The sequence below is a fragment of the Neophocaena asiaeorientalis genome, unplaced genomic scaffold (genome assembly GCF_003031525.2).
Source record: "Neophocaena asiaeorientalis asiaeorientalis breed wild unplaced genomic scaffold, Neophocaena_asiaeorientalis_V1.1 scaffold478, whole genome shotgun sequence".
In the NCBI taxonomy this organism is placed as follows: domain Eukaryota; kingdom Metazoa; phylum Chordata; class Mammalia; order Artiodactyla; family Phocoenidae; genus Neophocaena; species Neophocaena asiaeorientalis.
Genome location: NW_020173200.1, coordinates 2,064,482 through 2,077,926, shown reverse-complemented (window position 1 = coordinate 2,077,926; position 13,445 = coordinate 2,064,482). Strand labels below are relative to the sequence as shown.

At 53.7% G+C, this 13,445-nt stretch overlaps 2 protein-coding genes across 3 annotated transcripts; one reads left to right on the top strand and one right to left on the bottom strand.

The window, feature by feature from the left end:
- The first annotated feature begins 6 nt into the window (after nt 1–6).
- On the top strand, nt 7–4,816 carry ELOVL1 (ELOVL fatty acid elongase 1). Its single transcript, XM_024744758.1, has 8 exons — nt 7–89; nt 2,616–2,675; nt 2,863–3,053; nt 3,231–3,311; nt 3,436–3,492; nt 3,582–3,687; nt 3,770–3,906; nt 4,083–4,816. The coding sequence occupies exons 2-8, from the start codon at nt 2,630–2,632 to the stop codon at nt 4,302–4,304; spliced, it is 840 nt and encodes a 279-aa protein (XP_024600526.1). The 5' UTR covers nt 7–89; nt 2,616–2,629; the 3' UTR covers nt 4,305–4,816.
- A 168-nt stretch (nt 4,817–4,984) lies between these two features.
- On the bottom strand, nt 4,985–9,078 carry CDC20 (cell division cycle 20). Of its 2 annotated transcripts, none has more exons than XM_024744756.1 (11): nt 8,953–9,078; nt 8,606–8,794; nt 8,343–8,491; nt 8,159–8,255; nt 7,848–7,976; nt 7,551–7,747; nt 7,337–7,431; nt 6,959–7,187; nt 6,677–6,802; nt 5,612–5,729; nt 4,985–5,244 (listed from the first exon to the last, which is right to left on the bottom strand). In XM_024744756.1, exons 2-11 carry the CDS (start codon nt 8,784–8,786, stop codon nt 5,066–5,068), a joined length of 1,500 nt encoding a protein of 499 aa, XP_024600524.1. In that variant the 5' UTR covers nt 8,787–8,794; nt 8,953–9,078; the 3' UTR covers nt 4,985–5,065. The 2 variants fall into 2 exon arrangements, with proteins under 2 accessions (XP_024600524.1, XP_024600525.1); XM_024744757.1 differs by lacking the exon at nt 8,953–9,078 and adding an exon at nt 8,923–8,950.
- Nucleotides 9,079–13,445: the final 4,367 nt, after the last annotated feature.

Genomic DNA, 13,445 nt, shown 5'->3' with positions numbered 1-13,445 from the left:
GAGGAAGTGGCAGGCAGCCTGGCCCTGGGGACACCTCTCCGGCCCTGCTCCTTCCGAGCCCTCCACGACTGCCCGCCTGGCCCCCACTGGTGAGTCGGGACCTCCCAGGGCGGGCTCGCCACGTGCCCAGGCCCCTGCCCCGCTGGGCCGCCCGGCCTGCCCTGCCCTGCCCAGGCTGTGGGCGAGGCCGTTCCTGGGGAGGGTGGGTGGGAGGTCCCAGCTCTCCGGGGCTGGGCCTCCCCAGCAGCCTCCCTCCCGCCAGGCCCCCATTTGCTTGAACCTGGGCCTTCCTCTACCACCTCCTTCTCTTGCCCCTCTCCCCCTCTTACTCCTTCCAACCCTTGGCGCCCTTGTGCACCGCCACCGCCCCCTTCCTTTGCCTGTCTGCCTTTCCCTTTCATCCATCTGAAAGGAAGGAAGGACCAGACTGAGTTCTCCCACTGGGGACACACCCAGATTCAGCTCAGACTTGGGGAGAGGTCCTTCCAGAAGCCTCGAGCCACCCCTGACCCCCAGGGTGCATGCGTGTGTAGGCTGGGGGGAGGTGAACTTGGGGATGGTGGCTGAGAGAGCCTGGGAGATAACAAGCTGGCAAGCTCACATGGGCCGGGAGGAACTGTGTGTTAGATCACATGCTTCTGGGTAGGCCCTACCCCAGAATAAGCAGCCAACAAAAGTCTGATTGTGAATGAATGAATGAATGAATGAATGAAGAATGGTGACTGCCATCCGTGAAAAGAGAGCTGTGGGGGTGCCTGACCCAGGACAGGTACATGTCTGCACACAGTGTGGGTGATGTTGGGTTCGTTCACCTGCAGGTGGGCTGTGTGAGTTTATGTGTGTGACCACGTTCATCTGAGACTCAGACGTGTGAGGAAACCTGCGTTTGAGCACAGGCACTTGCACATGGTAATGCGGGTCCTGTGAAAGAGTGTGTGTGTGTTTGGGTGTGTTTGCCAGTGTGAACGTAGCTCGGAGCAGGCCTGAGTGTTGGAGACCATGCATGTCAAAGTCCATGAAGACTTGTCCGGGTGGTCAGAGTGTCAGAGGAGGGCACTTGCAGCCTGCAGGAGCCAGGTGGGCTCTGCGTGCACGTGCGTGCTATAGCCACTGGCGAGTTGTCGTTGGTGGCGGGGAGCTGTGACGGGCTGTGTGTATGGGAGGACTTGGAGCCTGACCTTGATGGGGCAGTTGTGGGTCGGCATGGAAGTTGGGGGAGCGTCTGTGACATGTGTGTGTGAGGGGCGCGTGTGCAGCCTCCGTAGCTGTGTCAGAAGGTGTGTTCTTCACTTAGTACCTGCACAGGTGCTTCTCTGGGTAGAGGGAGCCTGGCCGACCAGAGTGCAGGCAGCTCGCAGAGCATCTGCTGTTCTGGCTGTTTGGGGAACGCCTTGCCCCTCTGGGACTGCCTCGAGTCCCAGGCTGTCCTCCCCGCCTGGGCCAAGGCTTTTGTGTCCCGGTGAGCCCTCCCCCGACATTCCTTCAGGCTCTGAGGGGAAGAGGGCCTAGCCCATTATGACTTGAGGGAGGGGAAGATTCCTGAGACCTCCCCTACTCCCCACCTCCTCACATGCCACTCCCTGCCCCTCCCTGGGAGAGAAGGGTGATGGTACCCATTCTGAAGTAGGACAAACTGAGAATTTATGGCTAATTTAGGAGGGGATGCTGGGTGTGGGTTTTCAGCAGTTCTCTTTGGGCCAAGGCTAGGCCTGGGGCTGGCGTCCTGGGAGGTTTCTAGCCAAAACCTAGAACCTTAGCTCATCTGACTGGTCTGGGGTGGGTGGGTGGTGAGTCCTGGGCTTTACTTGGCTTTCTCAATCCTGGTGGGTCCCCCAGGTACTGACCTGTGGCCTGGACCCACCCTCCACCCCATGTGCAGTACAGCGGGGCAAGCAGAGGGCGGGGCTGCTGCCAGATCTAGTCAGACAGGTGGAGCCGCCAGGGCAGGAGTCTCAAAGAGCCAGGCTCCTGGAGAGGGAGGGTGAGAGGAGAGCTCCGGAGACGAGAGGAGAGGCTGGAGGTGAGAGCCAAGGAGGGCAGAGGAGAGCCCGAGGGGGTGACTCAGCAGGGGAGAGGACAGGAGGGACCATCCCGGGAGATGTGCATCCTGAAATGGGGCAGAAGTTGAAGGGGAGGACCCCTGGAGAGAAGGAAGACTCCAGGGCTGGAGAGGTGAGGGACTGGCAAGGAAGGGAGAGGAGGTTCGTTCTGGAGGTGAGTTCCCTGTTGGTAGGAATTAAGACTCTCTGGAAAGAGACCAGAAATTGAGAGTCCTCTTGTGGAAGAAGGGAGGGGAGGTCAGGAAGTAAACATCTCTGGAGAGGAGCAGAGCGTGAGGAGAGGAGAGGAGAGGAAGGTGTGGAGAGGAAGGGCGGAAGAGCCCTTCCCAGGCAGGCAGGGTATGCGGGAAGCAGATCCCGCCCCCCACCCCGAGCGGGCTCCTCCTCACCCTAGTCCCCAGCAATTCCTTCCTCTCACTGCTCTGTCCTTTCTGCAGTGAGGTGTTGGGAGTTGTCGCGTCTGGTCTGTGTCCTGTCTGTGGGTCAGGGGTGAAATTGGGGCGTGGGGGGAACACAGACGGCCCTGTCTGACACCCATCCTCCCTACCTCGCCAGAGTCCTTAGCCAGGATGGAGGCTGTTGTGAACTTGTACCAGGAGATGATGAAGCATGCAGGTGAGATGCTGTCCTCCAACCCTTTCTCCCTCCCACCCTGGGATCCCTGGATCTAGGGCTGTCTCCTAATGGTGGAGAGTCCCTTCAAATCCCTTGACCCTTTGTGACCTGATCTCATGTCTGCACACCTGGTGGGGACCCTTTGGACTCTGTGACCCTTCCTGACTCCTTTGACCCTTATTCACAGATCCCCGGATCCAGGGCTACCCTCTGATGGGGTCCCCTCTGCTAATGACCTCTATCCTCCTGACCTACGTGTACTTCGTTCTTTCACTTGGGCCTCGCATCATGGCCAATCGGAAGCCCTTCCAGCTCCGCAGCTTCATGGTTGTCTACAACTTCTCACTGGTGGCATTTTCCCTCTACATCGTCTATGAGGTGGGCCCCCAGGATGCCTAGGCTTTAATTCCTGCCGGCAGGATAAGGGGCAGGCCTTAGGGCCAGAGCATGGCATCTCCTTTCCAGAGAGGCTCAGCTCTATTTCTCCGTCTAGAGAACAGAAGAGACTTGGGGGAGGGAGGGAAGTCTGGCGGTCTAATCCACACCCCTTCATAGTTCCTGATGTCTGGCTGGCTGAGCACCTACACCTGGCGCTGCGACCCAGTGGACTTTTCCAGCAACCCCGAGGCACTGAGGGTAAGTGGGGACGGAGGCCAGGTCCTTAGCAACCTGGGGTTAGGAGCAGTTTGGATGTGCCCTGTGCTCATGAGCCAGTTAGAGAGGCTCTTGGCGGTCCTAAGGCTGCCCTGACTTCTTACAGATGGTCCGAGTGGCCTGGCTCTTCCTGTGTTCCAAGTTCATTGAGCTGATGGACACGGTGAGTAGTTACATGAGATTCGAGAACTTACGGGGAGAAAGGAGTGAGAGGCCCTGGCTCTGAAACCCCTTGCCCCACTCTTCTCTCAGGTGATCTTTATTCTCCGGAAGAAAGATGGACAGGTGACCTTCCTACATGTCTTCCACCACTCAGTGCTTCCCTGGAGCTGGTGGTGGGGGGTAAAATTTGCTCCAGGTGAGTGGTGAAGACCACGGGGGAGGAGGGACAGGCACTGGGGACCAGAGGCCCAACTCAGGTCCTGATTGTCCATGCACAGGAGGAATGGGCTCTTTCCACGCCATGATCAACTCCTCTGTGCACGTCATCATGTACCTGTACTATGGATTGTCTGCCCTTGGCCCTGTGGCTCAGCCCTACCTTTGGTGGAAAAAGCACATGACAGCTGTCCAGCTGGTGAGGGGCCTGAGCCTGACCTACAACCATCCCCTCAACATTCTGGTCTGGATCCTACCTTTAGCCAGCCTACTTCACCTTTGACCCCAGCCCTCCCTACTCAGCATTCTGTTTTTCTACCCCCTTTCCCTCCGGTCCTCTCACTGTGCCCTTTGACCCTTGCCTTTCTGTCCTAGATCCAGTTTGTCCTGGTCTCGCTGCACATCTCCCAGTACTACTTCATGCCCAGCTGTAACTACCAGTATCCAATCATCATCCACCTCATCTGGATGTACGGCACCATCTTCTTCTTGCTCTTCTCCAATTTCTGGTATCAGTCTTACACCAAAGGCAAGCGGCTGCCCCGTGTACTTCAGCAAAATGGAGCTCCAGGTACTGCCAAAGTCAAGGCTAACTGAGAAACATGGCCTAGCTAGGCGCCCACCTAAGTGCCTCAGGACTGCACCTCGGGCAGCATCTGTCATTGTCCTCCCCAGCTACACCTGTGACCAGGGCTTATGTGGTCAGGACTGAGCAGGTGACAGGTCCTCTGCTCCCCACAGCTGGTACACAGGGACCACTGCTTCCATTCCTCCTCTTCTGGCCAGCCCCAGGGACAAGGCCTCGTTGTCCTCTGCCACTCCAGAGCCAGGGGCCGAAAGGGCTGGACACTTATTTCCCCCTCCCTGCCTTACACGTGGGAGAGGAGCACTCAGGGCTGGTCCCCACCAGGGTCGTGTGGCCTTTTTCCTCACACTGAAGAGGTCAGCAATAATCTGTCACTGTGGACCCAGGCTCCCTCCTTCTCCACCCCACACTGAAGTAGGAGCTTCTTGGCCAAAGGTCAGGGTGGTGGGGGCCTGGGAATACAGCCTGTGGAGGCTGCTCACTCCTTTATGTCTTCATTAAAAGTGACAGAGGAAACCGCTGAGGCTGTGTGTGTACATGTGTGAATGGAGGAGGTGGGTACGAAGCCTGCCAGCCTGTCTGCAAACAGGAGGGATGGTCAAGGTGCCCACAGGATGGATGTTTCTAGCTCTCTGATCACAGTAGAGAGGAGCCCCGGGGAAGGCTGCTGGGACAGAGGTCATGCCAGGAGAAGAGGGAGATGTGACTTTATTAGAAAAGTAAAAAAAAAACAAAAAACAAAAAAAAAACAAAAAACTGAGCTGAGTTGGTCTTAACGGATGCCTTGGTGGATAAGGCTGCTTTTGGCTGCACTGGCCTTCTCCCGCTCGCGCCGCCGGGCAGCGTCCAACTCAAAGCAGCGCCACAGACGCAGGGTCTCATCTGCTGCTGCTGATGCCACTGTAGCCCCATCTGGGCTCATGGTCAGACTAAGGACCCGGGCTGTGTGACCTGGGGCATGAGGAGGGAAAAAGTGAGAGCAGTACAAATGAAGGTAGATACCTATAGCCTTCCAATTTTGGGAGCTTGTTTATAACAGTCTGAGATAATTAACAATTCACACACTGTAAAGTTCATCCTTTTAAAGTGTACCGTTCATTGGTTCCTAGTATATTCAGAGTTGTGCAACCATCACAGCAGTAATTCCAGAATTTTTTCTTCACTCCATAAAGAAAGTCCTCATTACCCTCTCCCCTCAGCCTCTAGCAACCATTAATCTGTTTTCTCCCTCTCTGCATTTGCCTCTTCTGGACATTTCATATAAATAGTCATACAATACGTGCCCTTTTGTTTCTGGCTTCTGTCACTTAGCACCTACCTTTCAGCTCAGCCACCTTGGCCATGGTTGGGTACTTCCAAATAACCAGCTGGTTCTGGGCAAAGCCATGGCCTGAGATGAGCTCCTTGTAGTGGGGAGACCAGAGGATGGAGCACACCTGTGGAGAGGGAATGGCACGGGCATGACGTACACAGAGCCAACACTACTCAAATCAGAACCAAGTCCACCGTGGTGTTAGCCACCCTACCAGGTGCTACGGACTCAGACTGGAATGACTGTAGTCCTTACAAAAGCCTTTTGAGAGTTATAACTGTTACTCACTTTACAGATCAGGAATCAAGCAGAAGGAAGTTCAGCGAGCTGCTTAAGATCACATGCAAGTTAAGTTAGGAGGCAGAGCCAGAATTTGAACCTGAGCCCAAGGTTAGAATGAAGGCTGCATGTGCTGGGCAAGGGGGTGGCAAGAGGAAGCTGCAGTGCTTGCAGGGAGACACACCAGCAAGGGCCTCAAATATCATTCTAAAGCATTTGGATTATATACTGTAGGTGATAGGGAGCACTTGCAGGGTTTAAAGAGGACAGAAACAGACCACCCAGACCAGTGTAGAGGACAGACTGGAAGAGATATGAAAAGAGGACAGACTGGAAGAGATATGAAAAGACCACTGCTGTGAGCCTCCACTGGGGAGAAGGATGAGGCTGAGGGGAGGGGACACGCGTAAATGATATTCTGAGGTAAAACTGAGACATCTTGGTGACTAGGTGGGGAGGATGAAAGATTCTAGGTTTTTCAGATTTCTGAGTGGTGTCCCTCACAACAACATAGGAGGATGAGGAATGCATTTCAGGGAGGCAAGGAGAAGTGCCAAGTTTAATTTGGGACATATTAGGGTGGTGCCACCTATAGCACATGGCGTTAGAGACAAGCTCTCGTGGACTGTTGGAAATGTGGGTCTGGAGCTCGTGAGTGAGAGCTGAGTTAGAAGTTTGGAAACCATCAGGGTATAGCATCGGTGAAGCCACTGGAGGGGACATGGTTGCCCAGAAGGCTATATAGAATTAAGAACGCATTTGGGAGTGAGAGGCTGGAATAAGGAAGACTACCTGGGAATGGGCATCCACAGCACTCAGACAGGCCCCAGAGCAGACATTCCAGATACGAATGTGTCGATCACTTGTGCCTCCTCCAGTTGCCAGGACATTGGGCTGCCAGGGACACCAAGCTACAGCCTAGGTGTGATAAAAAGTTGGGGTCAGCAGGTACTAGAGCTAGACACAGAGCTATAGGGCTCACAGATTAACCCAGTCCAATGCCACCATCCCATGTCCCCAGAGGTTCTGAGTGAGAGTCTGCAGAGGCCCAGCCCAGCCCAGCCCCACTCTCACCTTGACAGCCCCTTGATGCTGGGTGAATGTCTGCAGAGGAACCCAGCCACCTTCTCCAGGAGCACTAGGCCACACGTTGACCAAGTTATCGTTGCCGCCACTGGCTAAATGTCGTCCATCTGGGGCCCAGCGCAGCCCACACACTTCCTGGCTGTGGCCACTCAATGTGGCCACATGGTGTTCTGCTACCCTAACATCATGGTGGTGGATGTGGCCAGAGCGTGAGCCACTGCAGGGGGGAAGAAGGGAATCAGGTCCTATAGCAGTGCCAAACGCCACCAGCAGGCCAGAGCTGCATCAGTTCAGAGGTGTACAGTCCGGGGAGAGGGGGCCAAAATCATAGACTGATTTTGTAACAGACTAGCAAAAACCACTAACCTGGACAGGATATAGCTATTCCAACAGAGGGAGCCCACTCGGGCAGAATGACTGGTCATGTTTCGAAGCCGTTTCTGCTGTTGCACATCCCATAGCTACAGAGAGAGAAGACCATGAAGATCAGGGCTTGGCATTAACATCCTCCTGCTGGGCAAGACCCCTGGGGGTCTTGTTCTGGGGAACAACAGAGCTGCAGCACAGGGACAAGCCTCACCTGCACCTCAGCACTGCTGGTGCCCACAGCCAGGTAGTTGCCCTCTTTGATCCAGGCCACAGAAGATACATAGTCCCCAGGCTGCTCCAATTGCAGCAGCTGCAGGATGTCACCAGAGCTAGCACTCCACAAGTACACACTGTTGTCCAAAGCCACAGCCAGTACATTCCCAGAGCTCCAATCCACAAGGTTCAGGTCTGCCAGAGGGGGAAGGGAAGAGCATGAGCTTTCTAGTTTGCCTAGTCCCTCTCTCTCCCTTTTTCTCCGTCCACCGGTCAGGGAGAAGGCTGCACTTACAGTAGTCATTCCGGATTTCAGGGGCGTCCAGGATGCGGTCTGGCAGGGAAGGAATGTAACGGCAGGTCTTCCTGCTGGAGCTGGGCGTGGCCTTCTGGCTATAGAGCACTTTCAGTCTGTTCTGGTAACCTGTAGCAACGGAGTAGGTCTAGACACTGGGAGAATTGACACCTCCCCCTGCCCCTAACTAGGAAGGCCAGAGAAGCACCTTCACTCCTTTCAGTCTTAGGTGGGAAGAGCCATCTCATCTATCCCGAGCCCTGGGGATGGAATGACACCTCCCTCCAAGAGCTGAAAACTTCAGGTCTTACCCTCTGGGGCATTTTGTGGTTTTCCACTGAGCCGAAGGATCTTGGCTTCCTCCACATCAAAACCGTTCAGGTTCAAAGCCCATGCTTTCTGATGTTCCTGGCACATAAGGGTGGTGGTGAGGTGGTGGTATCATCCAGATTATACAGATCGGTTTCCTGCCTTAAGCCCCCCTGGGACACACACCTTCTTGGTGGGCGTCTGACTGTCTTCGGGCTGGTTCTCCTTGCTCAGCAGGAAGCTAGCGACCTCCATCTGGGAAGCACTGCGATGGGGGATATAGCGGTCACCGCCAGGTTTGCTGGGAGTGGTCTGATTCTTGGAGCTGGATTTGCCTGGGGCAGGGAGAGGGAAGTCAGACTGTCACAACAGGCTCCCATGGGAGCAGTCGTGAAGGCTGTTCTCAGCCCTTCCCTCTTCCTGACCGCGTCCCGCCGCACCCTACTGACCGGGAGTTCGGCCCGGGGTCCTGCCGGCACTGTGGGATCGGTTGGCTGCCCGCATAGGCGAGGGGGCCGGCCCCGCGGCTTCCTTCGCCTTGCGCTGCCAGCGCGCAGGGGGTGCATTGGGGATGGGTGTATCCAGCTGCAGCAGCGAGTGCAGGTCACTCTCGAACACGAACTGGGCCATGGGAGTGTCTGGAGGGGGAGGGTTACCCACTGAGCCCCGGAGGAAGAAAGGCGACCGTGCTCTGGGACAGCCGACCACACAGGGCCACCCCCGGCCGCAGCCCCTCCCAGCCCGGCACCCCAGGCCGCGGCCTCACCCCGGTTCGCTCGGCCCAGCCGCCTCTCACCGTCAGCTCAAAGCAGACTCCGATTCCAGACTGGCCTTAGCAGTGCGGATTTACACTTCTTAAACTCTCCGCTCCGAGCACTCATTGGCTCCTTCAAAACCCAACCGTCGCAACTGTCGCCCTTGCCCATTGGCCTCTACGGCATAGGGGGCGGGTCTTCCGGGGCAAGTCGCAGATCTCACGGGAGTCCTGCAGTGGAGCGGAGTTTGAAGGGTGGGAGAGAGGCAAAGGCAGGTCCTGCGCCACCAGGTGTCGGAAAGCGGGGCTGGGCTGGGCGGGGCGGGGCGCGTCGCGTCGCGTCGCGTCGCGTCTGGGGGCGTGCCTGAGCTGCGTGCATTCCCCAGTCGCTTCCATTCATTCCTCAGCCTCCCCGCACCCGCCCTTCACGCTTAACTCTGCTTGTGGATCGTGTTTGTGATACAAAGTGCAGGACTCGGCGTAATGACCTAAAGCACTTGAGCCTTTTTGGAGGAGGTTACATGCAGTGGCTGGCCGGCCAGCCGGCCCGCGGGCAGGGAGGCGGGGGCAGGAGTTGATTGAGCAGCTTAGAAGCAGAAAGAAGGCGGGAGCGTCCACTGTTAGCTTAGTGCCTGCGGAAACACTGATAGGAAGGAAGTTGCTCATTTGTTTGTTTTTAAAAGCTGTTTTGTTTGTTGTTTTACAAACAAGGAAAATGAGGCTGAAAGAGGGGTGAATTCCTTATGGTCAAGAAAAAAGATCAGGATTCAGGATTCAGATCTGCCTATCTGGGAGATAAGATTGGACTGCCCTGCGAGGGAAACAGGGGCTCACCCCCATGGGGGTTTAGAGATGTCAGGAATTTTAGAGATCCGCTAGTCTAATCTGCACATGGTGCACCCTCCCCATCCCAGCAACATACCCATATTTTACAGGTGAAGAAACCGCGGCCCAAGAAAGGGTTTGCCCGAGGTCCCATGTTGTTAGGAGTCCAGGCCTGACTCCCATTCAATCCGTGCTCTAATAATGACTTCAGTGAATTGTATGATATGCTTAGAGGTGAAGCAACAGTAATAAAAATAATCATGGGTACCATTTCCTGGCCATCTGCTAACTGCGGTATTTAAGCAGTTTACATACATTACTGCGTTTAATCCTTAATCCCATAAAGCAGATGCTTTATTCCCTTTTTACAAAAAAAGAAACCTGGTCAGGGAAAGGTTTGAAACTTGCCCAAAGGCATACAGGCCATAGTAATTAGTGGAGCCAAACTATCTAACGAACCTCAGCAATCTAACCATATGCTACACTGCCCCAGTGAGAGGCTAGAAAAAAATCGCGTTTTCAGTCATTAGCCTAAGATAAACTCTGATGATGACAGAGAAAATTTGGGGGCCTTTAACCCAAATGATATTGTTATTATTTTTAATTTTGAAGCATTCATGCTGTCTCTTTCCAATTACTTTGGAAAACAAGGAGTTAGATATCCTGGGGTTGGAAATGGGGAGTCCCTGAACCCCAGAGGACATAGAAAGGTCAGGCTGGTCAGGGCCTTCAAAGTTAAGCTAAGGAATTTGGACTTTATCTGCCAGGCATTGTGGAGTCAGTGAGTTTCTGTGCAGGTAAGGGCCAAACAAAACATTTCTGAGGGCAGAACATAGCGAGCAATTTGCAGCTTCTGGTGTAAGGGTCACTGTAGAGGAAAAGAACAACAGGATAAATGAGAGTACAACTTCAGGGAATTTGAACATTTAAAAATAAAGGAATGAAAGAAGCCAGTGGAGATTATAACTGACATGGACCTTGAAGTTGGAGGGATTCTAATATGATACAAAATGGTCAAATAGAGTGATGACAGAAAAGGTCAGAGTTGGCTATTGGGAAACAAATCTTCGGTGACCTTGGAGAGAAAGGGATCAGGTGAGGCGGTGCTTGGGTTCTGTTTGGAAGGGGTTGCAGAAAGAAGGGTGGGGAGAATGTGGAGGCAGCAAGCATGGGCTACTTGTATAAGAAATTTGGGAGTGAAAAAGAGGGTAGTGCATGGGAGCTGGAGGGAATGCCAGCATCAAGATGCCTATGCATCTTTGAAGGTGAAGAGCCAAAGGAGATGGAAGAGGGTAGAACAAGCACCTTGCCCAGGAAGAAAGGGGATAGAAAACACAGGCAGTTTTTTCAGTCTAGGGGAGAAAGATCAATTCCTCTTAGGCTGGAGGGAAGGAGAACGAGGCTTTAGAGATAGATAATTAGAGGCTGAGGAGCTGCTTGGATTGGGGAACTCCCACCGGAAGGACCTGAATGTAGGGAAGCAGAGGACATGGAGGGAATAAAATATAGGTGATATTCAGCGGGTGGAACAGCCCAGTTGGGATAAAAATAAAGATAACCCTGTAGGGACTACCCTGGTGGCTCAGTGGTTAAGAATCCGCCTGCCAATGCAGGGGACACGGGTTTGATCCTTGGTCCGGGAAGATCCCACATGCCCGCAGAGCAACAAAGCCCGTGCATCACAACTACTGAGCCTGCACCCTAGAGCCCGTGAGCCACAACTACTGAGCCCGCATGCCACATCTACTTAAGCCCACACACCTAGAGCCTGTGCTCCGCAATAAGAAGCCCACGCACCCACTGCAACGAAGAGTAGCCCCCCGCTCGCCACAACCAGAGAAAGCTCGCACGCAGCAACGAAGACCCAATGCAGCCAAAAATTAATTTAAAAATTAATTAAAAAAAAAAGATAACCCTGGGCTTCCCTGGTGGCGCAGTGGTTGAGAGTCCGCCTGCCGCTGCAGGGGACGTGGGTTTGTGCTCCGGTCCAGGAAGATCCCACATCTCGCGGAGCGGCTGCGCCCGTGAGCCATGACCGCTGAGCCTGCGCGTCCGGAGCCTGTGCTCCGCAACGGGAGAGGCCACAACAGTGAGAGGCCTGCGTACCGCAAAAAAAAAAAAAGATAACCCTGTAAACGCTGACTATTTACTATATGCATGGCATTGTGTTAACACCGTTAATCCTCACACGGGGAAATAGTAGAAGAGAACGAGATCAGTTCTGAAGGGTCAAGCTAAAGATTTAGAGGTAAGGAGTGAGCAAGGAGTGAGATGAACAGGAAGATCAATCTAGAGGCAACATACAGGTTGGATTTAGGGGGAGAGACTGGAGGCAGAGATATTAGGTAGAGGTAGGTAGTAATCGCTCAGTGGAGATGCAGAAGAGGAGGCCGAATTTAGGAAGTATAAGGGGTCAGGACGTGATGGCTGAATCGGTGTAAAGGTGGGAGGTTCAGTGGTTTGGATCTCAATCCTAGTTTTGAGTCCCTAGGAGTAGAGTTGGAGCCTTGAACGTGGCTTGGGGAAGGAATTATGGAAAGTGAGTATACCGGATGTCATCCATTTGTCCCATCCAGGTCCACTCTTCATCCTCTACTCTGCCCTGTGCCCTGTGAGGCTGACTCATATGGCCTGCGTCAATGGACTCCCTTGGGCTCTGGTTTCTGTTTGTATTCCACCAATGGGAGGATGTTATGGGTTAAATTGTGTCTCTCCCCGCCAAAATTTATACGTTGCATACTTAAGCCCCAGTACTTCAGAGTGTGACCTTACTTGGAAATAGGGTCACTCCAGGTATAATTAGTTGACTTGAGGTCATTTAGGTGGGCCCTAATCCAGTATGACTGGTGTCCTTGTAAACTGGAAAAGTTTGGACACAGACACACACAGGGAGAATACCATGTGAAGATGAAAGCAGAGGTGTAGGTGATGCTTCTACAATCCAAACACTGAAGATTGCCAGGAAACCCCCAGAAGCTAGGGGAGAGGCATGGAACAGATTCTTCCTTACAGCTCTCAGAAGCAACCAACCCTGCTGACACCTTGAATTTCTAGCCTCCAGAACTAAGAGATAATAAACATCTGTTGTTTAAGCCACCAAGTTTGCAGTACTTTGTTAGGGCAGATGGAGGAGATCAGGAGATCAGAGAGTGAGGTTTGGGGGAAGGGGAGGGCAGACATGAGCTATTTGTTCCCCTGGCTCCGTCCCTGCCATATCCCCACAGGTTGGCTGTAGCTCTCTGCCACAGCTCCTGCCAGGCGGCCCTCTCTGCAGCTACTCTCTCCCTGTCTCATAACTACTCTCTCCCGTTACCCCTCGATGCCCAGGGTGGGGTGAGGTGGGTACCAGCTCCCAGCTGTTGTTAGCCCCGGGTTACTGCACTATTCCTTGATGGTGTTCCTAAATCCTGCCTCATCTTTATAAATATGCCCTTTATTAAACTCTCCTCCAGATACCCAGACTGAGTGCGTCATCTATTTCTGCCAAGACCCTGACTGACACAGTGGGTATATTTGGAGTCAGCAAAAAATACTGTTTGTTTGAGAATTTGAATGGGTCAGGGGAATCCATAATCAGAATGGCTAAGCACATTTACTGCTGCATATGAATGGCAGAGAGGATGAGAGGCATGGAGTTAAGGCGACATTGTCCAGAAAGATTTCCTTCATTTAGAAAACATTTATTGAAGGCCTGCTACCATGCACCAAGC